Source organism: Lutra lutra, chromosome 7 (assembly GCF_902655055.1).
Source record: "Lutra lutra chromosome 7, mLutLut1.2, whole genome shotgun sequence".
NCBI lineage: Eukaryota > Metazoa > Chordata > Mammalia > Carnivora > Mustelidae > Lutra > Lutra lutra.
This window is the reverse complement of record NC_062284.1, coordinates 48,583,729-48,607,622: the sequence shown is the minus strand read 5'-3', so window position 1 is coordinate 48,607,622 and position 23,894 is coordinate 48,583,729. Positions and strand designations below refer to the sequence as shown.

At 52.0% G+C, this 23,894-nt stretch overlaps 1 protein-coding gene across 8 annotated transcripts in view; it reads left to right on the top strand.

The window, feature by feature from the left end:
• Positions 1-23,161, top strand: part of CLN6 (CLN6 transmembrane ER protein) — a 47,117-nt gene extending 23,956 nt beyond the window's left edge. Inside the window, exons 1-8 of one of the 8 annotated variants that reach the window (XR_007128632.1) lie at positions 2,015-2,234; positions 10,511-10,625; positions 16,266-16,364; positions 17,433-17,621; positions 17,957-18,012; positions 19,562-19,684; positions 21,474-21,919; positions 21,981-23,161. Coding sequence is in view for 7 of the 8 variants with exons in the window: in XM_047736775.1 (XP_047592731.1) it covers positions 2,149-2,234; positions 10,511-10,625; positions 16,266-16,364; positions 17,433-17,621; positions 17,957-18,012; positions 19,562-19,684; positions 21,474-21,744 (939 nt within the window). In the remaining variant the exon portion in view is untranslated. Of the gene's footprint in view, positions 1-2,008; positions 2,235-10,510; positions 10,626-16,265; positions 16,365-17,432; positions 17,622-17,956; positions 18,013-19,561; positions 19,685-20,464 lie in introns of those variants that run through there. The other 7 variants (XM_047736778.1, XM_047736775.1, XM_047736776.1 and 4 more) reach the window with 7 other exon arrangements.
• The last annotated feature ends 733 nt before the right edge of the window (positions 23,162-23,894 follow it).

The window sequence follows — 23,894 nt, the reverse complement described above, 5'->3', positions numbered from 1 at the left end:
TACCATGGGGGGGGGTGCCAATGGAAAATGACCCCAAGACAGGCCCCAGTCACAGCCAAGATAGGACATGGGCTTCGATCAAAATGAGAAGGAATAAAACTCTGTAAAAGTCTGCCAAAGGAAAGCACAGGCAAGAAAATGGAATGGAAATAGGCTCAAATCCATCATCTCGCTCAGGAAACATCAGGTTCAGGGTCAGACTATGGTAAAGAACAAACCCACCAGCGTGAGGCTCTGTGCCAAGCACTCCATCTCCATGACATCATGAAATCATCACAGCCCTAGTACAGTACATGCAACAGGCTTCTCCTTGTCACAGATGAGGAAACTGAGGCTGGGAGGGGTTGAGCAATTTACCCGAGTGTCACAGCTAGTTAGGACCAATACCAGGACTGAAACCCAGGCAGTCTACTTCCTGATTGTTCTCGGGCTTTGCCCTTTATTCTTTCTTCTCCCCGGGACATATCTCCCAAGCAGCCTCTTAGGGTCAGATTACCATCGGTATTCCCCTGATTCACGAGTCAGTCTGCCCTGTTCCCAGGTCTGGCCTAAGCTTCAGATCCGTGGGCCCAACAGCCTTCCTGACCCACCTCAAGTATTCTTCCAAGGAATTCTCATTTATCCTAAACTTGCTTTAACCCACTTCCCAGAGGGCGCCTCCACCACCCACCCAGCTGTAGAACCCAGCCAGAGCCTGAACTTTTCTCTCCTCACCCCTGACACCCAAGCTACCACCATGGTACCCTCCATATAACTGAGGTCATCAACTTTCTCCTTGCTGCCATGGCTGCTAGCAGTGCAGGACCCTCACTAGAACAAATGCACGTCATGTGCTCCACCTGGAGGTCTCTGGTCCTGCCTCTTCTCATCTACCCTACACTAAAAATGCAAATATGATGGTGCTACTTCCCTACCCCAGAACTCTTGAACTGCTTCCGGTTCTTCCCAGGACAGAGGCCCTCTTCATCTGAACCCTTCCCCAGGCCACCTCCCATTGCCCTTCCTCCTGCACTCTGCTGCTCTGGCTGAAATTTTCTTTCTTCCAGACAACAGCTTCTTTCTAGATGCTAAGCCTCCTGCCTGGCTGCTCCCTCTGCCTGGAACACTTTGCTACACTCCCTGTGTTCCCTCCACTGCTGCTCAGACTTCATTGTCAGCTCAGAATTCCAAAGTCACAACTGGGATGTTGGTCTTCCAGAAGCCGGGTCTGATCCCACCCGCTCTAAGTCTATATTCACACCTCAATACTTTTCTCACCACACCCTTTACCAATGCCCCTTTCCCGCCACCAGTGTAGGCCTTACTAGAGCTGGGTTTGTTATTCCTGTCGACACAGTGAGCTGCTCACAGCAGGGAGTTAATACCTGTTTGGAAGGGAGAGAGAGCAAGTGACTTTTCCAAAGCCACAAAGTCCAAGAGAGTGACAAATCCATAATTAGAATCTGCATCAATCTACTCCAGGCCACCCCGACTTGGAAGGAATTCGCTGCTCCTCTCTGTCCTACCCTCTAATCCCGACCATTATTTAATTCCTAGCGTCAAGTGACACAGAGGTGTCATTTTATGAAGCGAAATCTTCCACCTGAAAGCGCGTAGCGCAGAGTGGGAGGACATAATTTCCCCCCGCCCCCGCCCCTGTCCCTGTCCTCAAGGACAAGGGAAATCCAGCCTTAGCATCTGGATCTTACCCCAGGTCCCTATGCCGTCCCCCCAACCCTGCTCCACCAGTATCCGGGCCTCAGCCAGCCAAGGCCAAGCTTCCCGCCCGGACGTCATCGGCGACCCCAGCAACGCCCAGCCCCCACAGGGCCACACTACAAGCGTCGCACGCGCAGGCCAGTGCCCCGCTCCCCGTCGGGAACGCCACCAGCAGGCAGTCCCTTGAACCCCTGGCGGGGCGCGCTCCGCCTCCCCCGCTCCATCAGTCCCTCCCCGCCGGCCCCGGCCCCGCCCCCGCCCCCCGAGCCCCGCCCCCGCTCCCCGCCCCCGCCCGTGCTTCCCGGGCTGCGCGCTCCCTCCGCACGTACGCCCCCGTCCGCCCCGGTCCGCCCCCTGCTCGGTGTTGGCGCTTGCCGCGGCCGACGGGCCCGCAGAGTGCTTCCGCAAGTAGGAAAGCGGGCGGAGACCCCGGCCGCCGGCGGGGCAGCCATGGAGGCAGCGGCGCGGAGGCGGCAGCATCCGGGAGCGGCGGGTGGCGCGGCCGCGCAGCCGGGCGCCTCCTTCCTGCAGGCCAGGTGGGCGCGCGCCGGCGCGGGGAGCGAGGCCGCGGCCCTCACGTGACGCGGGGCGGGCGGCGGGGACCGGGTTGGAGAAGCCCCGGGTGGGCCGGGGACTGCCGCTGGAGTCCGATTGCTCTGCGCGGCACTCGCTGCGCACTGGCGCGTGGGCCGCGTCTCCACAGCCCTTTCTCTTCATGGGGACGCCCCGGGACCAGGCAGGCTCGGCAGCCCCCGCCTCCCGGGACGGCTTGGGACAAGCTTCAGACGATACTAGTCTAGGGGTCCAAGAAATTCGGGGTGGGGGAGGCGTGCCCCAGGTTCCCGGCGCACACTGCCCGCAACGCACTTGCACGCCCTGGGCGCCACCAAACTCTTGGGGTCCCTCCAAGCGGAATAGGAGTTGGATTCTGGTGTCAGTGGGGAGGCTCGCTTCTTATCCCAAGAATGTGAGAATGGAAATTCAGGAGACCGTGAAGTGTGTGGAAGCTCCCTTCCCGAGAAAGAACGACGAAGGGCTTTTCTCACTCGTTCGGCTGTTCCTTCTCTCACTAAGGGGAAGAAGTTACAGGTTTATGTAGTTGAGACCAGGAGGGGCAGAAGAAGCTCGGAAACCACCTTTTAGTCTTTCCCTCCATTCAGCCTTCATCCTGTTGTATAGGCCAGAAAGCATCTTCGGTGTGCCCCGTGCTGTGGAGGCATGAAAGGGGTGGGCAACGTGAAGCCAGAAGAGGCTGAGAGGTCATCTTGGAATGCTTCGTGGAGGAGGTGGCACTTGAGCTTAGTCTCCGAGTATTCAGTAGGGCACTCCGAGGAAGGGCTCTTCCAGTGGGGGGAGGAGATGGTGGAAAGTTTGGGGAGAGTCAAGTGGTCAGTGGTTCTGGAGCTTTCTGGTGTACAGCGGCCAGGGGAAGTGGACTTACTGGGAAGGGCCTTTCCTGGCAGCATGGCTGGGACTAGAGTGAAGGCCTAGACTGCAAGTTTTAAGGAAATTTAAGGAGACGCTCACTCTCGGCACCGTGCGCCTACTTAAATGTTAAGCCCTATGTGCCTCACTTGCCTCACCCTAGTTCCAGCCCTAAATGGTAGGTTAAAAATGCAGCCTTTTTCTGGTAAGCACAGGGGAGCCATGGAAGGTTTTTGAGCAGGAGTGTGCTCAGAGTCAATTTTAGGAAGTTTGTGGTATGATTTGGTATGAGGGAAGAAGTCTGAGAGACTTGGCTGTGCGGATAGCTCTTTCTCCTGCTACGGAGGGTCCTCTGGGTTCTGGATCCTCTTCAACTTGGGGGTCTTTGACTGCCCTGAACAGTGGTGGCCGATTTAGAACAATCTGTGGGTATCAGATATGATCCCACTTTATCTCCTATGTGGGGCTTCCATATGCGGTATCTGACTCAGTCTTTTTCCTGTTTTGTATGTGGAAACATATACATATTTTGTATATGTGCAAAAACGTTTTGTGTTTGAGGCCCGGAGAGGTTACATCATTTGCTGGCAAGAGCCAGGGTCTAAACCCAGGGCTTCTGTTCTGTTCCACTTGGGCTGCTGAGGAGTAGTGTGCCTCTTTCCTCCTGTAGGAGCTCACTACCAGCCAGGGTGCTCCCTGGGGGTGGCACAAGGACTGACTCACTTCCAGGGTTTGCCCGCCACCCTTGTAGCATACCTGTAGGATCATTTTCAGTACCCCTGTTGCTTAAGACAGTAGGTAGAATCAACCTGTCCGGTTCCTAAGATGCTTGGACTTCCTTCGCTGCATCCATGCTTTGCTTACACGCCTCTAATGACACAGTGTTCGCTATCTTTCGAAGTAGCCCATTCCGGTTTCTGCCTGCTCTGTTGATAGTTTCTGTATTGCTATCAAAGTAATACATGCCTATTGTTAAATAGCACAGAAGGGCTTAGAGTAAAAAGCAGTGGTTCTCCGTTCCACCTTTCCCTGGCACCAGAGATAACCACAGTAGCCTCTCTTAGCCTTTTCTACTAGAATTAAATTCATATTTTAAATAATATCAACAAATACTGTGTAACACTTTCCATGAACCAGAGCCCACTCTAAAGTTTTGCATGTAATAATTCAACCACAACTCTTGAGATAGGATCTACTGTTACCACTCATTTTATAGATGAGAACATTGAGGCCCAAGAGAGGTTAAGGAACTTGCTCAAGATCTGATTGGTGGCAAAGCTAGGATGTGAACCTAGGTGGTCTCTGAAGTCCATATCCTTTTTAAAAAAAATTAACATATGGTGTATTATTTGCCCCAGGGTTACAGGTCTGTGAATCTTCAGGTTTACATACTTCACAGCACTCACCATAGCACATACCCTCCCCGATGTCCATCACCCAGCCACCCCATCCGTACCCTCCTCCCCCGGGCAACCCTCAGTTTGTTTGGTGAGATTAAGAGTCTCTTATGGTTTGTCTCCCTCCTGATCCCATCTTGTTTCATTTCTTCCTTCCCTACCCCCCCCCCCCGCACTGCCTTTCAAATTCCTCATATCAGAGAGATCGTATGATAATTGTCTTTCTCTGATTGACTTATTTCACTCAGCATAATACCCTCTAGTTCCATCCAGGTCATTGCAAATGATAAGATTTTGTTTCTTTTGATGGCTGCATAGTATTCCATTGTGAATATATACCACATCTTCTTTATCCATTCATCTGTTGATGGACATCTAGGCTCTTTCCATAGTTTGGCTATTGTGGACATTGCTGCTATAAACATTGGGGTGCACATGCCCCTTCGGATCCCTACATTTGTATCTTTGGGGTAAATACCCAGTAGTGCAATTGCTGGGTCATAGGGTAGCTCTATTTTCAACTTTTTGGGGAACCTCCATGCTGTTTTCCAGAGTGGCTGCACCAGCTTGCATTCCCACCAACAGGGTGGGAGAATTACCCTGTCTCTGCATCCTCACCAGCATCTGTCATTTCCTGACTTGTAATTTTAGCCATTCTGACTGGTGTGAGGTGGTATCTCATCGTGGTTTTGATTTGTATTTCCCTGATGCCGAGTGATGTGGAGCAGTTTTTCGTGTGTCTGTTGGCCACCTGGATGTCTTCTTTGCAGAAATGTCTGTTCATGTCCTCTGCCCATTTTTTATTGGATTATTTGTTCTTCAGGTGTTGAGTTTGATAAGTTCTTTATAGATTTTGGATACTAGCCCTTTATCTGATATGTCATGTGCAGATATTTTATCCCATTCTGTTAGTTGTCTTTCGGTTTTGTTGACTATTTCCTTTGCTGTTTGTAAAAGCTTTTCATTTTGATGAAGACCCAGTACTTCATTTTTGCCCTTGCTTCCCTTGCCTTCAGCGATGTTTCTAGGAAAAAATTGCTGTGGCTGAGGTCAAAGAGGTTGCTGCCTGTGTTCTCCTCAAGGATTTTGATGGATTCTTGTCTCACATTGAGGTCTTCCATCCATTTTGAGTCTATTTTTGTATGTGGTGTAAGGAAATGGTCCAGTTTCAGTCTTCTGCATGTGGCTGTCCAATTTTCCTAACACCATTTGTTGAAGAGACCCTCTTTTTCCCATTGGCGAAGTTCATATTCTTAAAAGCTATGCTTAACTGCCATTTCTTGATTTATCATTTTTAAAAAAGATTTTATTTATTTATTTATTTATTTGAGAGAGAGAGAGAGCGCGCACAAGCAGAGGGAGCAGCAGTGGAAGGGGGAGAAGCAGCCTCCCCACTGAGCAGGGAGCCTGATACAGGGCTTGATCCCAGGACCCCAGGATCATGATCTGAGCCAAAGGCAGACAGTTAACCAACTGAGCCACTTAGGTACCCCTTGATTTATCATTTGTAGCTTCTAAGATAACATTTGCTGATTTCTTGTTAGATTTGCCTCACTTCTACCTCCCTCATCTTCACAAGATGTTTCTTTTCATCTGTTCTCAGTTTTTAAACTATTCTTAGTTCTTCTGTTAACCTTTGTAGCCTTAGGGAACATGCATACACCATTATTTCCTTTCTCGGGAAGTATGGGTGCTATCTCGATTCCTTTTTCAGAGGAGAGTAATAATCCCCTACCCTAACATTTGACTTTCCCTACCCTCTCCTCTAATGCCTGTATTCTTTAGTTCTGCTCTCATGTTCTCAAGGTTAATGACATTTACCTGCTGTTTTTAGGCATAGTTGTCTTCCATGTTTTGGGTGTGCATGGATTCTAAACTTTGAAAGTCTGTATACGGTGTTTTTATTAGTCAAGTTATGTAAACGTTCCCTACAAAGCCGAGGAATGTTTAACAGTGCCATATGCTGACTTCTATTGTTTTTTGTTTTTCCTAGGGTTTCTAATTGCCTTATCTTTTCCCCTCTTATTATTTGCCTTCATTTTCTCATTTTTTTGTTCAGGCTTTCCATCGTGTCAGGTATTTTACCATTCTTTATGTAGAACCGAAATTAATCCTTCTGTAGTTCCCATTTATGGGTCCCTGCTTGACTCCACCATGGCTGACTCCTTCCTTTTCTGCCAGACAATCCTGCAGATGCTGACTGCTTTGAATATTTCAGCTGTATGTTATGTATTCCCCACCTGTCATGGTATCAGGTCCCCCCATGGTAGACTCGTAAAGCTGTGGAGGGAAGAGAAGGCCATCCTTGTCTTGGGTTACCTGCCATTCACTGGTGTTCTTGGCTGCAGTTTCTGATGACAGATCGAGAGCTGGCACAGGCTGGGGGCCCAGTATATGAAGTCTGTGGTCAGGAACTTGGGACAGGCTTGAGGTTGCTCATCCCCAGGACAAGGACTAGGGAAGAGGATGCCTTCACCCTCCCTAATCTGCCTCCTCTGGTCACAGTCCCAACAGAAGAAAACCAGTCAGATGCTAACCAGTCTTGATTTCCAAGTCGAGTGCCCTGTATCTGCCCTTTTTCTTGCTGACTGCTAAGCCAGGCTGCACTACTGACAGGGATCCCCATTAGCTGAGATGCCCCCTTGGGTAAAGGAGGAAACAGTTACTGACCCCCTAGTATATGCTAGGTATCCACAGCTTCCAGAGACCCATATCTAAGCACTTCCCCAGGCTTTCAAAATACTTTTCTCCTCTGTAGCAAACATCCTACTCCTTGTCCAGTTTGGAGGTTTCCAGAATAAAACACTGAGGGTTGTTATCCTCTTTCTCCTACCAAGTTCTTCAGGCCTGGAGGTTCTCACCATCTGCTTTTTTTTTTTTTTTTTTTTTTTTTTTTTTTTTTTAGATTTTATTTATTTAATTGACAGAGATCCCAAATAGGCAGAGAGGCAGGCAGAGAGAGAGAGGAGGCTTCCTTTCATCTTTTCATCTATTCTCAACAGGCTCCCTGCTGAGCAGAGAGCCCTGGGATCATGACCGGAGCTGAAGGCAGAGGCTTTAACCCACCGAGCCACCCAGGCACCCTCACCATCTGCTTTTTGAGGCCTTGATTGACAGTCACTAAGGGGAAGGGCAAGTGGACCCTCTAAGACAGTCCCTCAGCTCAGACCCATCTCAGAGCAGTCCTGACAGTGAGTTTCTATCTGCCCATTCTGAAGCCCAGCTAGTCCCTTACTTCTCTTCCTCTCTGTTAATAAGCTCAGGCATTCACCTCCATGCAGCTCCTTCCTTCCACCCAGGCCTTCGATCCCACTCTCCTGCCTTTCTGCCTTCTTAAATCCACCCATCCATGCTTTCAGGCTTTCTTCCTTCATGCAGGCCTTGCCTGCCGCCCCAGGCCTTACTGACCCTCTCTGTCTTGATCTCTTCATATGACACATAGTTTATTATAATACAGAGAGGAAACACAGTTCTTGAGTTCATATAGGTTTGAATTTATGCTGTTCAAGACCCCTGGGTTGCAAGTGACATAAAGCCAGGTGTGAACTATAGTGCCCTTAGCAAAAAGGAATGTATTAGCTCTTGTGGCCAACCCGTTACGTGGGGGCTGCCCAGAACTCCCAGGCCTTTTCCTCTTCCTTTCCCTTGGTCTTCTTTGCAGGCTTCGTTCTCGCCTGACTGTCCTTTGAGGCTGGTACCTTGGCCACAGGCAGCCCTGAACTTGCATGCTAAGCACCCCAGAAAGGAAGGCACTCCTTCCACCAACTCTAGTTGGTAAAGTCCTCCTGGGCTGGCTTAGGTCACCGGCACTCTCTGTGGCCAAGGAAACATCATCTTTTACTAGAAGCATGGAGTGGGAAATAGACTCACAAAAGGAGTAGTTGATTTAGAGCCTTACTATGCGGGTGATTGAAGCACTTAGCCCCTGTAAGCCTCAGTACCCTCAGCCATCACACAAGAGGGGACCAACCTCCCGGTATTGCCGCGAGCATTTGGTGAGATGATGCAGGTGAAGCACAGTACTGGGGGGGCGGGTAGCGCGGCACCAAGTACAAGGGACAGGAAGGCTTAGTTGACCCAAGAAAGGCCCACCCCCCCCCACCCATCCCATCTTGCCTGCCATCACAGGATGATGAGAACCCCCCCCCCACTCCCCCCACACCCCCCCTCCCCAGGAGCTTGCCCCTCTGCCTCTGGGCTGCTCTACCGGCCCCCTGTGGGCCATTCTTCAATTGGCTGAAAAGGATTACAGAAGCAACAGTAGCCCTGAGAAGAGGAAGACCTTCATGTCGCCGCCTCTCAGCTAATATCTGCCAGTAAAAAGAATGAATAACTAGTAATTGAGATGGTTTAATTTTTCTTTTAATTTTTATTTTTTAAAACATTTTGTTTATTTATTTGAGAGAGAGAGAGAGCATAAGCAGGGGGAGCAGCAGAGGGAGAGGGAGAAGCAGGCTCCCCACCAAGCAGGGAGCCCAATGTGGGACTCGATCCCAGGACCCTGGGAACGTGACCTGAGTCGAAGGCAGATGCTCAACTGAGTGAGCCACCCAGGTGCCCCCCTTTTTTTAATTAAAAGATTTTATTTATTAATTTGACAGAGAGACACAGAGAGAGGGAACACAAGCAAGAGGAGTGGGAGAGGGAGAAACAGGCATCCCTCTGAGTGGGGAGCCTAATGTGGGGCTCAATCCCAGAACCCTGGGATCACAACCCAAGCCGAAGGCAGATGCCTAACACCTGAGCCACCCAGTCGCGCTTTGAGTTGGTTCTAAATCAGCCAGTAATCGCTAAGCATAAACCAGGAGCTGAGCTGAGAACTCTCGGTAACATGGGCCACTCACACAGCTCCGTTCTTGGCACAGAGAGAACAATAAAACTCATACCTCAATCATCTTAGGAAGTAGCAGGCTGCTTGTCGCTGGAGGCATGCAAGATGTGTCAGGACATTGTAAAGAGGATTTGGACTGTGATGAGGAGGTGGGTGAGTTGAGAGAACCTTAAAAGTCACTCATCATCTTGAGGGGCTGGGTAAAAGCAAAACTCCAGGCCCATGATGTCATGGCTAGACTGAGAGTTAGAGATGATGCACCCCTATAGTGGGGCTGGTGGGGCTTTGGGAAAAGCTACATCAGGGAAGCCTTCCTGGAGGAAGTGGCATGTGCACTGGCCTTTGAACTGCAGCTCCTCTGCAAAAAGCAGTTGGCTAACTGCTTTGCAGGAGGGACAGGCATCCAAAGACATGTTGTCAGATGGCATTCCACTTCTTGCCGTGTGTCTTGCATTAGCTTGTCCCCTGCTGGCTCGTTGCACTGTGGTTTAGTGAGAAGAGTAACACCAGCAGCTCCGTTCTTACTTCCTCCTCGTTCAGGAACTGAGGGAAAGGGCCTGTTGATCCCAGTCTGTGGTCTATAAGGCTGATCTCACTAGAGGGCTCTGACTGGTTCAGCTCAGGTCACATGCCCATCTGGTGGCCCAGTCACTGTGGACATGATGATGGCAGAGATGCCATGGAGCCTAATCATTTAGGCTTAAATATTTGGCTGTGTAAAATGGGGGTAATATTCCAACTTGCAAGGATTTCTGTGAGGATGAAAAGAGTTAAATGAGATAATGCATGCCATGTGCCTGGACTATAGTAAATGTTTGATACAGGCTCACTGCTGTCATCCATCATCATGATTCCCATTCTTCACCCACACTGCATCCTTTGACCCATTTCCTTTTCCGGTCATTCTGTAGGTGAGAATGCCCCGTTCTGGTTTGGCAGTTTCCTGAATCACAGGGAAGCTAAGCTAACATCAGGGCAGCCAGAATCCATTCCCAGGACACGTTCCCCTTGGCCTCGGAGCCAGTATTTCCAACAAAACTCTTCCTAGAAATTAATCCTCCTGCCCTCCAATCTCCATACCTCTGTGTGGCTCATCTCAGGGGGAAGATTCTCAGGGGAGGAGAGAAGAGCTGACCCCTATTGTCTGGTTCCTTCCCAGGCACAGTGCCATCAAGGCTGACGAAGCTGCTGGCACAGCTCCCTTCCACCTTGACCTCTGGTTCTACTTCACCCTGCAGAACTGGATTCTGGACTTTGGCCGCCCCATTGCCATGGTGAGTGTGAAGCCATGGACAGAGCCCCTGTCAGCAGTGAGGACACGGTGTGACTTGAATTAGCCAAGTGACCTTAGACAAGTCACTTTCCCTATAGTAAACTGCAAGAATGGGCCTGGATGCTTACATGTCCTTTAGCTCTGTGACTGTCACAGGCGGGGGCCCTGGGGGCCTGCGTAGTCATATTGTGCCCTGACTGTCACAGGCGGGGGCCCTGGGGGCCTGCATAGTCATATTGTGCCCTGACTGTCACAGGGGAACTGGTGGCTCTAAACAGGAATGCTGTGCACTTCCCACCCCAACGCCTTACACCCGGGTTTAACCATATTACCGAGTCATACCATGGAGTGTGGGAAAGAAAGCAGAGCATCCCCATGGCCTTGGTATAATATTGTTTTTCTGGAGGTAAAGAGTATAGGCTGATCTTGCATGCTATGTGTGACTCTGAGCCTCAGGTCAGTCTTAGTGCTATCTCATGCCACCATCCCCTTCCCTCTAGGATATTCCATGCATCAGTGGACAGTGGTGGCCTCCAGAGAGATTAATACTGGAAGAGCACCCAAGCCCCTGGCTTGTAATAAGGACATAGGTAGATAGATAAATAGGTAACAGAATGTGAACGAATTGAGTGAGACACCACCATGAACCAAGTTGTTAATTTGTGTGTACATGTGTGTACAATAATCATATCCAACATTGGAACAGACATCTTGCACCTGCTAGTGATAAGCAAATTAGCGAAGCCCTTTTGGAAAGCACTTTGTCAAGATGATACCTAGACACCGAGAACAGTGCCTAGCATAAGTGCTTACTGGGTTTTTATTTTTATTATTTCTTTTAAGATTTATTTTTTTTAGAGAGAGAGTGCACTGGTGTGCACGCATGAGTGGGGGAGGGGCAGAGGGAAAAAGAGAATCTTTTTTTCCTTTTTTTTTTTTTAATTAACATATAGTGTATTATTTGTTTCAGGGGTACAGGTCTGTGATTCATCAGTCTTACACAGTTCACAGCACTCACCACAACACATACCCTCCCCCATGTCCATCAGCCAGCCACCCCACCTTCCCCCACTGCTCCCCCCCAGCAACCCTCAGTTTATTTCCTGAGATTAAGAGTCTCTTATGGTTTGTCTCCCTCCCCAGTCCCATCTTGTTTTATTTTTCCCTCCCTTCCCCTATGATCCTCTGTCTTGTTTCTCAAATTCCTCATATCATTGAGATCCTGTGATAATGTCTTTCTCTGATTGACTTATTTCGCTCAGCATAATACCATCTAGTTCCATCTACATTGTCGCAAATGGCAAGATTTCATTTCCTTTGGTGGCTGCATGGTATTCCATGTATATACACCACGTCTTCTTTATCCATTCATCTGTTGATGAACATCATAGTTTGGCTATTGTGGACATTGCTGCCATAAACATTCGGGTGCATGTGCCCCTTCGGATCACTACATTTGTATCTTTAGGGTAAATACCCAGTAGTGCGATTGCTGGGTCGTAGGGTAGCTCTGTTTTCAACTTTTCGGGGAACCTCCATGCTGTTTTCCAGAGTGGCTGCACCAGCGTGCATTCCCACCAACAGTGTAGGAGGGTCCCCCTTTGGGAGAGAAAGAATCTTAAGTAGACCTCTTGCTGAGTATGGAGCCTGATGCAGAGCCGATCTGAGGAGCCCGAGATCATGACCAGAGCTGAAATCAAGAGTCAGTCTCTCAACCGACTGAGCCGCCCAGGCACCCCTCAATGCACTTTTACTGAAGGAACAACGATCATCATAATAATAATGGGAAAGTAGAAATAGTGGTTAACGTACACTGAGTGTTCACTTTGTTCTAAACTCTGTATGTGTTTAAACTTCCTGAATCCTCAGCTCAGCCCTCTTACTAATCTCAATTTTATAGATGGAAAGACTCAGGATAGAGAGGGCAAGTCACTGGCTCACTGGCTTAGGGTCACCCAAGTAGCATGTGGAAGAGCCAGCATCAGCACATAGGTATCCAGCCCCAGAGCCTACCCCCTTCCTGTCATGGATATATCCAGAACCATAAGATGTTCATCCCTCCTGACCCAGTAAGACCCCTTCCAAGAATCTGCCCTGAAGGTGTAATCAGCAAGAAGACAATAGCCTCTCTACTGCAGTGTTGCTTACCTCGGACGTGACTTCAGTGTCCAGCGGTAGGGACTGAGTAGAACAACTTTCGGTATCTGGTATAGAAAACATTATCTGGCCACGACACAGGAATCCTAGGTGCCCTAGAGCAGCTCTAAGTGCCCTAGAGCAGCCAACGACCCAGGTTGCTCTAGGAGAGGAGAGGTGTGGCAGTGGTGTGCATAGCACCTGACTGCGTGTCAGTGACAGTCTCAACACCTGTACACATGGGTCAGAGACTGGAAGGGGATTACGGAAAGCTCTTCTGGAGCGCCTGGTTGCTCAGTCTGTTAGGCAGCTGACTCTTGATTTTGGCTTAGGACAGGATCTCGGGGTCCTGGGATTGAGCCCCGCGTCAGGCTGTACACTCAGCTCAGAATCTGCTTGGGATTCTCTCCCTCCCCCGGCTCATTCTTGCATGCGCGCGCGTGCTCTCTCTCTCTCAAATAAATATTTAGGAAAAATTTTTTAAAAAGCCATTCTGGCTGCACTGTGGGTTTGGGGTGGATGCTGATTCTCCTTCCTGCAGACTCTGTAAGGCTTACGTGCTGTTTAAGTGTGGGAGAAAGAAAAAAAAGAGCCAGGAGTCAGGGTACCTGGTTACCTCTGTGGGTGATTTTAGGCAAGTCACTGTCTGCTGGCCTTTGGTTCTCTCATCTGTAAGGAGGCTGGTTGGCCTGGCTGCTCCCAGCCCCACTCTGGCATGAAGTCCCACGGATTGGGGGCCAAAGGAGCTGCCTATCACACTGATGCTTTGGAGAGGGGAAAATGAGGCCTAGAGCGGGCTCATGGCTGTCCCCTGCTCTCACTCCTTAGGACTCAGCCACAGCTGGCCATGGTGGTCTCCTGCAGGATGAATCCTTTCCGCAGCCTGCCCAGCAACATCAGTGGGCTTGTTGGGAGAGTATACATTTGAGAAGCCCATATATACACTGGAGCTTTTGAAATGTAGGCACGACATTCCCAAATCTGTAATAACAAAAACCGAACTCGTGCAAGTTATAAAAGTAGTATGTAGTGGTTGTAACAAGTCAGTAATGCCTGGGTGTATGCAGAGGTGTTAGAGTCTCCCTTTCCAGGCCCACCCCTGACGTTTGGAGGCATAGGCACCCGCCCCTCTCTCTGCTTCTGCAAACATATTATATATTCTTTTTCCTTTTCTAACAGAAATGAGATCTTACTTTATGCCTTGCTCTACAACTTGCTAGCTTTACCTTAGAACACACCATGGCTGTCTTCCCATGTCGGTAGCTATCAGGTGTCGTTTCTGATGATGGCTACTTCACCTGCTGTAGCAAAGATGCCCTGTGATGTATGGAGCTTGTCCTCATTAGTTGAAGAGCCAGCCTGTCCCTAGTATTTTGCTATCACAAAGAGTATTTCAGCCATTGTATGTATCTATTTTTAAAGAAATTTAAGTATAATTGACATACAGTGTTATGTTAGTTTCAGGTGTGCAACATAGTGACCTGACAGTTCTGTACATCATGCCGTGCTCGCCACACTAAGTGTGGGCACCATACTGCACCATTTCGGCACTACTGACTCTGTTCCTTATGCTGTACTTTTCAGCCCCGTGGCTGATGTATTTGCTAATTGGAAGTTTGTGCCTCCTAGTCTCCTCCACCTGTTTTGCCCATCCCCCAGCTTCCTCCCTTCTGGCAATCACCAGTTTTGTTCTCTGTATTTATGATTCTGTTTCTGTGTTTGTTTGTTCATTGAAATTTGTGTTTTTTTAATACCACATATAAGTGAAATCACATGGCATTTTTCTTTCTCTGACTTATTTCACTTAGCATAGTACCCTCTAGGTCCATCAATATTGTTGCAAATGGGAAGATTCTTTTTATGGCTGAGTAATGTGTTGGCAAGGATGAGATGAAAAGGGAACCCTCATGTGTTGTTGGTAGGAATGCAAATTGGTGCAGCCACTGGGGAAAACGGTATGGAGTTTCCTAAAAAAATTTAAAAATAGAAATACCATCAATCCAGTAATTCCATTACTGGGTATTTACCCAAAGAAAATGAAAACCCCAATTCAAAAAGGTATGTACCCCGCTATTTATAATAGCCCAATGATGGAAGCACCCTAAGTGTCCATCAATAAATGGATGGATAAAGAAGATGTGGTATATATATCCAACATATCTATCTTGATATAGATGAAGATACAGAGATACACACCGAGTAAGAAAGAAAGAGAGGAACAGACCCTGTGTCCTGGGAGTTTTATATTTGTGGGTTAGTTTTAACAAGCATGGCTTTTTTTTTTTTTTTTAAGATTTTATTTATTTATTTGACAGAGATCACAAATAGGCAGAGAGGCAGGCAGAGAGAGAGGAAGGGAAGCAGGCTCCCCGCTGAGCAGAGAGCCTGATGTAGGACTTAATCCTAGGACCCTGGGATCATGACCTGAGCAGAAGGCAGAGGCTTTAACCCACTGAGCCACCCAGGCACCCAGCATGGCATTTCTGAGTTAAAAGAGATAAACATTTATTTTTTTTATTTTTTAAAGATTTTTTTTTCATTATTTATTTGACAGAGATCACAAGTAGGCAGAGAGGCAGGCAGAGAGAGAAGAGGAAGCATGCTCCCCGCTGAGCAGAGAGCCTGATGTGGGGCTCGATCCCAGGACCCTAGGATCATGACCTGAGCTGAAGGCAGAGGCTTTAACCCACTGAGCCACCCAGGTGCCCCAAGAGATAAACATTTATAATTTGGATTGAAACTTGTAGTCATTGCCTGTGTTCTCAATAAACAGATCCTGGAAGTATAGTTTTGGGGGTCATAATATGTTTTGACTTTGCACGGGGGTTTTCACACTGACCCTGACAAGGCCAGGACTCACTTGGGCAGACCAGTAAGAGAGGACTTCCCAGGCAGAGGAACCGCCCCTGGCCTGCCTCCTATCTCAGGGAAGGTAAGAAAGAAAGAACTGGAGCTACTTTGTAGGACTCACTTACTTTCTCCTTGTTTCCTAATGTACGCTTTTGACCTGATTTGGAAGCAGTCCGCCTGCAGTCCATCTGCTCAGTGCATTCAACATGGGGCCTCGTGGTCAGGAGACCTTTTCATCATCATAGGACCTGAATGGTCAGACCCCTAAGGGCCCAAGGAGACCACCTAGGTCACATCTCTTATGTTGCAGATGGGGAAACCAAGGCCTGTAGAAGAGAAGGACTTGCCAGACGTCACCATGAAGTCCCAAATCAGCCTCCAGCTCCCAGACCAGTACCCAGGGACATTCATTTAGTACCCATTGAGGGTGGGGCCCAGAGTCAGGCCCTGGATTTGCATCTACTAGTGTGCCTGGGGACAGGTCCATTTACTTCTTTGGGACTCAGTTTCTCTGTCTGGGTACCCCAGGGCTGCCCAGAGGATCCCCATAGACCACAAAAAGAGTTAAGTGTGTGTGGAGGAGGTGGGGGCTGACTCCCTGAGGGCCTTGTGGGGCTCTGCCTGGGTGAATACCATTCCTCCCTTTGCTCCCCAGCTGGTGTTCCCTCTCGAATGGTTTCCACTCAACAAGCCCAGCGTGGGGGACTACTTTCACATGGCCTACAACATTATCACGCCCTTCCTCCTGCTCAAGGTACAGTTCCCAGCTCCCTGCCCTCCCTTCCCACCCTCATTCCTTCCTCCTTCTCTGGCAGGAAGCTGGTGCCAAGCCCTGGGAGTCCTGGAAGCAGATATGGAAGCAGGCCTACCCTGCCCGAGCTTGGGGGGTGAAGGCTGTGATCAAGGGACACACCAAAGGCCTGGCCAGGAGGGATGGAGAAGCCCTCCCCAAGGAGGGATGTTTGATTTGGGCTTCAGCTTTGTGTGCCAGGGGATGATGTAGGAGAGGTGGTCAAGCAAAAGGACCTGAAGACAGGGTCATGCTGTGAAACTACATTTGGGGAGGCTGAGGCAGAGGGAGTGAGTGGGTTGGTTGTCTGGGGAGAAGTCGGGAAGGCAGGTAGGGTCCAGGTGGGAGCAACAGAGGTGACCTCTACTCTGGCCTGGGGATCTGGGACTTGGAGATGACTCTGGGAGCACAGAGCTAGCCAGGGCTACCGGCTTTGCAGGTTCAAATAAGGGCTCTTAAAACAACTATCACCACCTACCATCCCCATCATTTTGTTTCTAGAAAAATGTGTCTAATCACCAAAAGTAAGAAGGGTATAAAATTAGAATTCAGAGGAGTCTTAAGTTAAAGTTTCCTTTCCAAAGCATCCTCCCCATCCCACTTCCCTGACATTTTCTTGGGGTTTACCATGGACCAGTGGCTCCAAAATGAGAGGGTCCTGCAGCCCTGAACCAGCCCAGCCATCCAGAGGCCCAGCTGAGAGTGGGGAGAGGGCCAGGCCTGGGTGCCTGTGCTGAAGGCCTGGCTGTCACTGCCAGCACGGGGTCAGTGTGCGACCTTTGGCAGTCAGTTCGTCCCTCTGCAGCTGGGGGTGCTCTCTGAGGAATGGGGGTGCTGGTTCCCAACTCATGCTGGCTTCATGGGGATCCTAGGAGACTGTGGAGGCTGGCTCAGCCTGCTGCAGGGACCCAGTTTCGGAGTGACTCTTCAGCGGTGGCATCCATCGGACCCCAGGCATGGGGGAGGGACGAGGGGCTGTCTCCTGTTGTGGTGGAGGCTGAGTCACGCTCTCCGGCGCCCCTCTGACCCCAGCTCATGGAGCGGTCCCCTCGCACGCTGCCACGTGCCATGATCTACCTCAGCATCATCACCTTCGTCATGGGCGCCAGCATCCACCTGGTGGGCGACTCTGTGAACCACCGCTTGCTCTTCAGCGGCTACCAGCACCACCTGTCCGTCCGGGAGAATCCCATCATCAGGAACCTCAAGCCAGAGACGCTGGTGAGCCACCCTCCCCAACCCCTCATGTAAAGCCTTGTTGGCACAGTCTGTCCCGGAGGCCAGAGAGCTGGCCCCCAGCCATCACTGCGCGTGGCCCACTAAGCCTTCTGCTAGGGGAGGGCACTGTACCCGCTGAGCTATGATGCCTCTGACAGTTCGGGAAGGGGCCCCTGACTGGCTGCCACCCGGGCGCCCTGCAATAGAGGGCAAGACTGAGGGTGGGGAATGAGGGCTGCTGGGGCAAGGGCCGGGCCCGGGCAAGGGTGGGCCGCGTGGGCCCCAGCACCCGCCTTGACACACCTGCTGCTCTCACCTGCCATGCCCACCGCCCTTAGATCGACTCCTTCGAGCTGCTCTACTACTACGACGAGTACCTGGGCCACTCCATGTGGTGAGTGTCGGGGCCAGGAAGGCAGCGCCAGCCGGGCTGTCTCCCCAGGGGCCCCGAGTCCGGCCCCAGAGGACACTGCACGAGCCTCTGGGTGTGGGGTGCCAGGCCCTCCCCGTCCCAGCGCGATGGTGCCCGCGGCGGCCACTAGAGGGCAGCAAGCGGCTGTCCCTCCCTGGCCCTACCAGAGCCTGCGGGGGTGCGGGGCAGGGGGTGGGGCGCGGCGCAGGCTAGGTCCCGCCCTCTCGCTGCCGAGGGGTGTGGGTGGGCTCGGAGGGGGGACCCGCACTGACTGGGTCAGGATGCGGTCTTTGGGAGTGGAGGTAGGGGTGAAGCCCCGGAGGGCCAGTGGACTGGTGGGGGGAGGGGCTGTCTGCCCTGCTTCTGAAACTCCTGGGAGGGGCCCCCTTCACCCCAAAGGCGGCGGAAACCTCCCAGCTGTGCGCAGCCGCGGGAGAGCCAGGGCTGTCTGTTCTGCCCCACATCTTACAGGAGGAGCTGGGGCCAGTGAGAGGGTGTGGGGGAGCAGCCAGCAAGCTCTGCACCCCATAGCCTCACCCCTGAGTGAGGTGGCTGGCTCCTGTCATACCAGGCCTACAGTCGTGTTTCCAGGATCCATTTATTATTTTTTTATTTTTTTTTAAAGATCTTATTTATTTGACAGAGAGACAGCAAGAGAGGGAACAGAACCAGGGGGAGTGGGAGAGGGAGAAGCAGGCTTCCCGCTGAGCAGAGAGCCCAGTGCAGGGCTTGATCCCAGGATTCTGGGATCATGACCTGAGCGAAAGGCAGATGCTTAACTGACTGAGCCCCCAGGCGGTCCTCCAGGATCCACTTTAAACAGAGAAAGTTGGTCCTCTTGGCAGTGAGTCCAGGGGCCCTGGACAGGCCTTTGCCCAGAGATGTTTGGGAAGGGAAGAGGGGGTGGGCTGGGAGCAAATGGGGGCTGTGGGAGGGGGACACAAGGTAGCTGAGAGAAGGGGGTGTGGGAGAGGCAGCCTTTGTGGAGAGGAGAGGCTGGTACTTTTGGGTAAGATTCATTGTGTGGGGAAGGGGTGAGGCTCTGGGTTGCGTATGGGTGAGGGGGCTTCACAGAGCCCCTTGGAGGACCCCAGCAAGTATGGTTCTCTCTCTCTTTTTTTTTTTTACCTGGGCCTGGAGGCTCTCCCTCCTCAGCCCTGATGGGTACACCTCTTCCGGGTGTGCGGAGTGCCAGCATGAGACAGAGGCACCCCCTACACACACACCTACGTGGAGTGAGGGGGTCAGGGCCGTGTGGGAGGGTCCTCCCCGCACCGCGGCCTGTGAGACTCTGATTTGCATACGCCAGGGAGCAGGCCTCATCTTCCCGCTTCCTTCCTGCACGCCCGCCCCCAGGGCCCCCAGCACGGGGCAGTCCGGTGGGGATGAGTGCCTGGGCCTAAACCAGGCATTTGGCAAACCATGATGCGGCCTGCGTGGAATGGTGCAAGGACAGGTGGGGAGGAGGGCCCGGCGGAGGGGCGACGGGGCGGCTGGGCAGGCCCCTGACGCCCCGGCCTCCCTGTCGCAGGTACATCCCCTTCTTTCTCATCCTCTTCATGTACTTCAGTGGTTGTTTCACTCCCACCAAAGCCGAGAGCTCAATGCCAGGGGCGGCCCTGCTCCTGGTGGTGCCCAGTGGCCTGTACTATTGGTGAGTGGACCTTGGACCTGGGGGTGGGGGGCACTCAGGGAGCCAGGTGGTGAAAAAGTCCTCTTGACCACAGTCCCTCTGGGCTCCTGCTTCCGCTGGGTCTAGTGGCGATGGTGACAGTGCTTTGTGGTAGCTTCTCTGTCACCAGGAAGCCAGGCCTGAGTGCTCCTCTCCATTCTCATGCTCCTCTGCCCCACCTCCCGGAACCCCAGTGCCACTGTGGAGTCCAGTAGAGCCCACCTGTAATATCGAGCCCATCGAGTCCTGTGGGCCTGTTTCCTCCTTTGTGACATTGGGACAGCCCCTGCTTGTCTCCCTCTCAGGAGATGGTGAGGATCTAGGAGGAGGAAAAGAGGCTTCATAAACTATAAAGCACTATGAGGGTGACAAGGACAGATAAGGGGGAAGTTTCTTGCCTAGTTTCTTTTTTTTTTTAAGATTTTATTTATTTATTTGACAGACAGAGATCACAAGTAGGCAGAGAGAGAGGAGGAAGCAGGCTCCCCACTGAGCAGAGAGCCCAATATGGGGCTCGATCCCAGGACCCTGGGATCATGACCCAGGCCTAAGGCAGAGGCTTAACCCATTGAGCCACCCAGGCGTCCCTGGTTTCTTTGTGCCTTTCAGAGCTCTTCTCCCATTTCAGAGGACTTAGCCTCAGCCAGGCCTTACGTCTGTCACTTCTGCCCTGGGGACAGGCTTTCCCTGAGCATTGGGAAAGGACTGGACCCTTCTCTGATGGGAAGCTTGCCTTAGAATGAAAAGGGCCTTCTTTCCTAGGGCCAGTTTCCCAGATCCGCTCCTGGGTCTGTCCCCGGCTGGGTGGAGAGGGTCGACCAGGACCAATCTGTATGCCCCTGAGGACAGGATGAAAGAGAAGAGTGGCAACCACAGCAAGAAGGAAAGTGGTTCGACACGCACAGCATGTTAGTGCTGAGACAACCACAGTAGGAGCAGCAACCATTTGTTGAACAACGTGCTTTTCCAAGTGAGAGGCGTACACAGCTCTTATCAGTGTCTTATGTCTGGAGAGATAGGGCCATTTATCCCCCCTTTCTAAGTAAGAACACAGAGGCTCCAGGATGTCATGCAAATTCCCCAAGGTCCCACAGCCACTGAGTTGCAGAGCTGTCATTCCTTGAACGGAATGGATCAGCATCCTGTTTCTCTCAAGAGGCAGGGGCATGGACCAAACAGCCTCTCAGAAGCCCTCCAACAGATGTGCTAGCCAGAGGCCAGCCCACTCCCCTGCCCTGGCCATGTGCTAGGTACTGCCTTAGGAGCTACAGAGAGCCCTGGGAGACCTGAGACGGTCCCAGCCGTCAAGGAGACAGTAATGACAGCCTCCGTGAATTGCAGCTGCATTCCCAATCTCAAATGCCTGTAGGAAATAAGCCAGTAACAGAAAGGCATCAAGCCGGCATCCAGTAAGGCAATAGGGAATGGTGGAGACTGTGGCAAAGAGAACCATTCTCTTTCTAGTGGGGACAGCTGCTTTCTCCTTTAATCAGTTGTTGTCGAGTGGGAATAGAGGCCTGATGTGACCAGAGAAACCAGAAATCCACACTTTCTGCTATTATGTACATGTTGGTAACAAACTCAACATTTTTGAAAATAGCCACTGTACAAGCCAAATCAGTATGGGCTGTGGCTCCAAGTAGTACGCTTCCCTCCACCTCGCCGGAGATGAGCTGCTCTGCCTGACCAGGGGGCAGCCTGGAATGTGGGTACAGGGAGAGAGGCCGGGCAGAGAGAGCGCCGGCCTCACTGCCCTCACTGGCCTCTTCAGGTACCTGGTCACCGAGGGGCAGATCTTCATCCTCTTCATCTTCACCTTCTTCGCCATGCTGGCCCTCGTCCTGCACCAGAAGCGCAAGTGCCTCTTCCTGGACAGCAACGGCCTCTTCCTCTTCTATTCCTTCGCCCTCACCCTCCTGCTTGTGGCGCTGTGGGTCGCCTGGCTATGGAATGACCCTGTACTCAGGAAGAAGTACCCGGGTGTCATCTATGTCCCTGAGCCGTGGGCCTTCTACACCCTCCATGTCAGCAGCCGACACTGAGTCCCTGGCACCAGCCACTCACCAGTGCTCTGCCCGGCAGAAGATGGGCCAGAGAGTGTGTCTGAGCAGGGAGTGTATGTGTGCGTGTGTGCGTGTGGGTGCCTACGTGTGTATCCGCCCGTGTGTGTGCAATTGTAACACAGGGATACGTGTTGTGCACATGGATGGGATGTGTGTGTGTATGTGTGTGTAACTGGTAACAGAACATTGGTAAGGATACACGTGCACAAGGACAGGTTGTGTGTGTGTGTGTGTGTGTGTGTCCGCACACATGCACACACACATGTACAGAGTGCCTCATTGTTTATATGCAATTATTTGGATCAAGTTTCTCTTTGGTTTGGATCTTTTCAGGCTGGGCTATATAGTTTGAAACCATATGTCCAGGCCAAAGTCTGGGCCCTGCATTCTCGTGCATCTGACCGGAGTGGTCACTCTCACTTACTGCTCAGGGCTGGTGTCTTCCTGGGGAGGCTTCTGGTAGCCATGCTGGGTAGGCCTGGTGGGCGGGGCGGCAACCATGAGGGGACTGGGCTTGTCTTCTGCCACCAGGCTCCCCCCTCAGAGCTGCCCTGACCCTGGAGGCCAGTTACAAAGGTTAACTTCCTGCATATTGTTGAGCAAAGCACATCCCTCCTCTGGGCCTCCTTTGCACTAGCTGGGACCTGGGCCCAAAGTGTGTCTGTGGGCTGGTTGTTGGGGCAGCCTTGGGATGGACGGATCGTTCTCTCCTGTCACTGCCCTCTGCTACTCCGGGAAGGGTATGTGCGCCGCAGATCCTCACCCAAACTCACGTCCTGTGGAGTGCTGCACCGCCCCGACCCTGGAGAGCCAAAGGCCAGCCCACTCCCCTGACCGCCGTTTCCCTCTGCCAGAAGCTGTCTCCCTGCTCCCCACCAGAACTGAGGCACCCTTTCCTGGCACCCTGACCAGGAGGTCTGAGCTGCAGCTGAATGCTGCATTCTCAAACACTTGCAGTGTGCCCTGAGCCCCATTATAGGGCCAGGGGGCCTTTGGAGGATGTTGGGAGGGTGATCTGGAGGCTCTCCCCCATAGACTTGTCTCAGCCTGAATCTCATGCCTTCTGCTCACAGCCCTGCTTCCAGAAAAAGGAAGCTTCATTCCCAGTAGGGAATGAAGGGCCCACCTTCCCCCGGGTCGTGGGGCCAGATCTGCCCACACAGCTGCCCGCACCAGTCTCATTTTCCAGCCAGCGCTGGCTCGGTGAGCTTGTGGATCTCAGGGGGCCTCCTGCCTTGCCTTCCCCAGGCCCTGCCTCCTCTCCTGTGTTCTCAGGGAGCCCCATGCCTCAGATGCTCCTTTCATGTTGGGGTCCCTTAGCAGCCCCCTTAGAGGTCCCCAGCCCCGGGTCCCACAGGCAGGGAGAGGTGCGAATAAAGACCAGTGCGGAGCCCAACCTGGCTGGTGGCTGCTGCTTGCTTTGCGTGTGAATTTGGGCAGCAGGAGGGCGTTCCCTGGGGCAGGGGAGAAAGTGGCTGGTGTGAGGCCGGTCAGTGGCTGAGAGCAGGCGCCACCACTGCCCACTGGCCATCCATGCCACCCTGTGGGATGCTGGGGGTGGGGGACAAGAAGGGCTTCTCCCAGTCAGTCCCAGCTCTCTTCAGAGAAGTCTGGGGCATATGGGGAGTGGGGAGCCAGGAGAGAGCCTCTCCAGGCCTGCCTCTCAGAGATGGCCCCTCAGGCCTCCCAGCGGCACTGTCAGCCCATTCCAGAGGCTGAAACAGAAAGGTGCCCTTTGGGGGGGAGGTGGGGAGTCAGGTTTGTTGGAGGTTGGCCCTGAGCCTTGGGCAAGTCGCTTACTCCCTCGACATCTCAGACTCACCACCCATCTCCTGGGACTTACCAGGGGCTCCTGTTAGCAGACAGCACAGGAAGGGCCATGCTGGACAGGAGACGTTCGATGGTCGCATCGTCGGAGGCTGTGCCCCCACTGGCCCAGCAATCTCGCCAGATCCCTTCCCTGCCTCGAGGACACTTCTCCTTCCACCCGCATCTGGCCGGTTCTCCACAGCAAGACTTGCTGGGTGTCTTATGAGCAGGCACAGGCCTGGTCACGTGGGGCCTGAAGCTCATACAACTTGTGGGGAGGGCAGTCCTTGATAAGAAAACAGAAAAAAAAAGTGAATAAA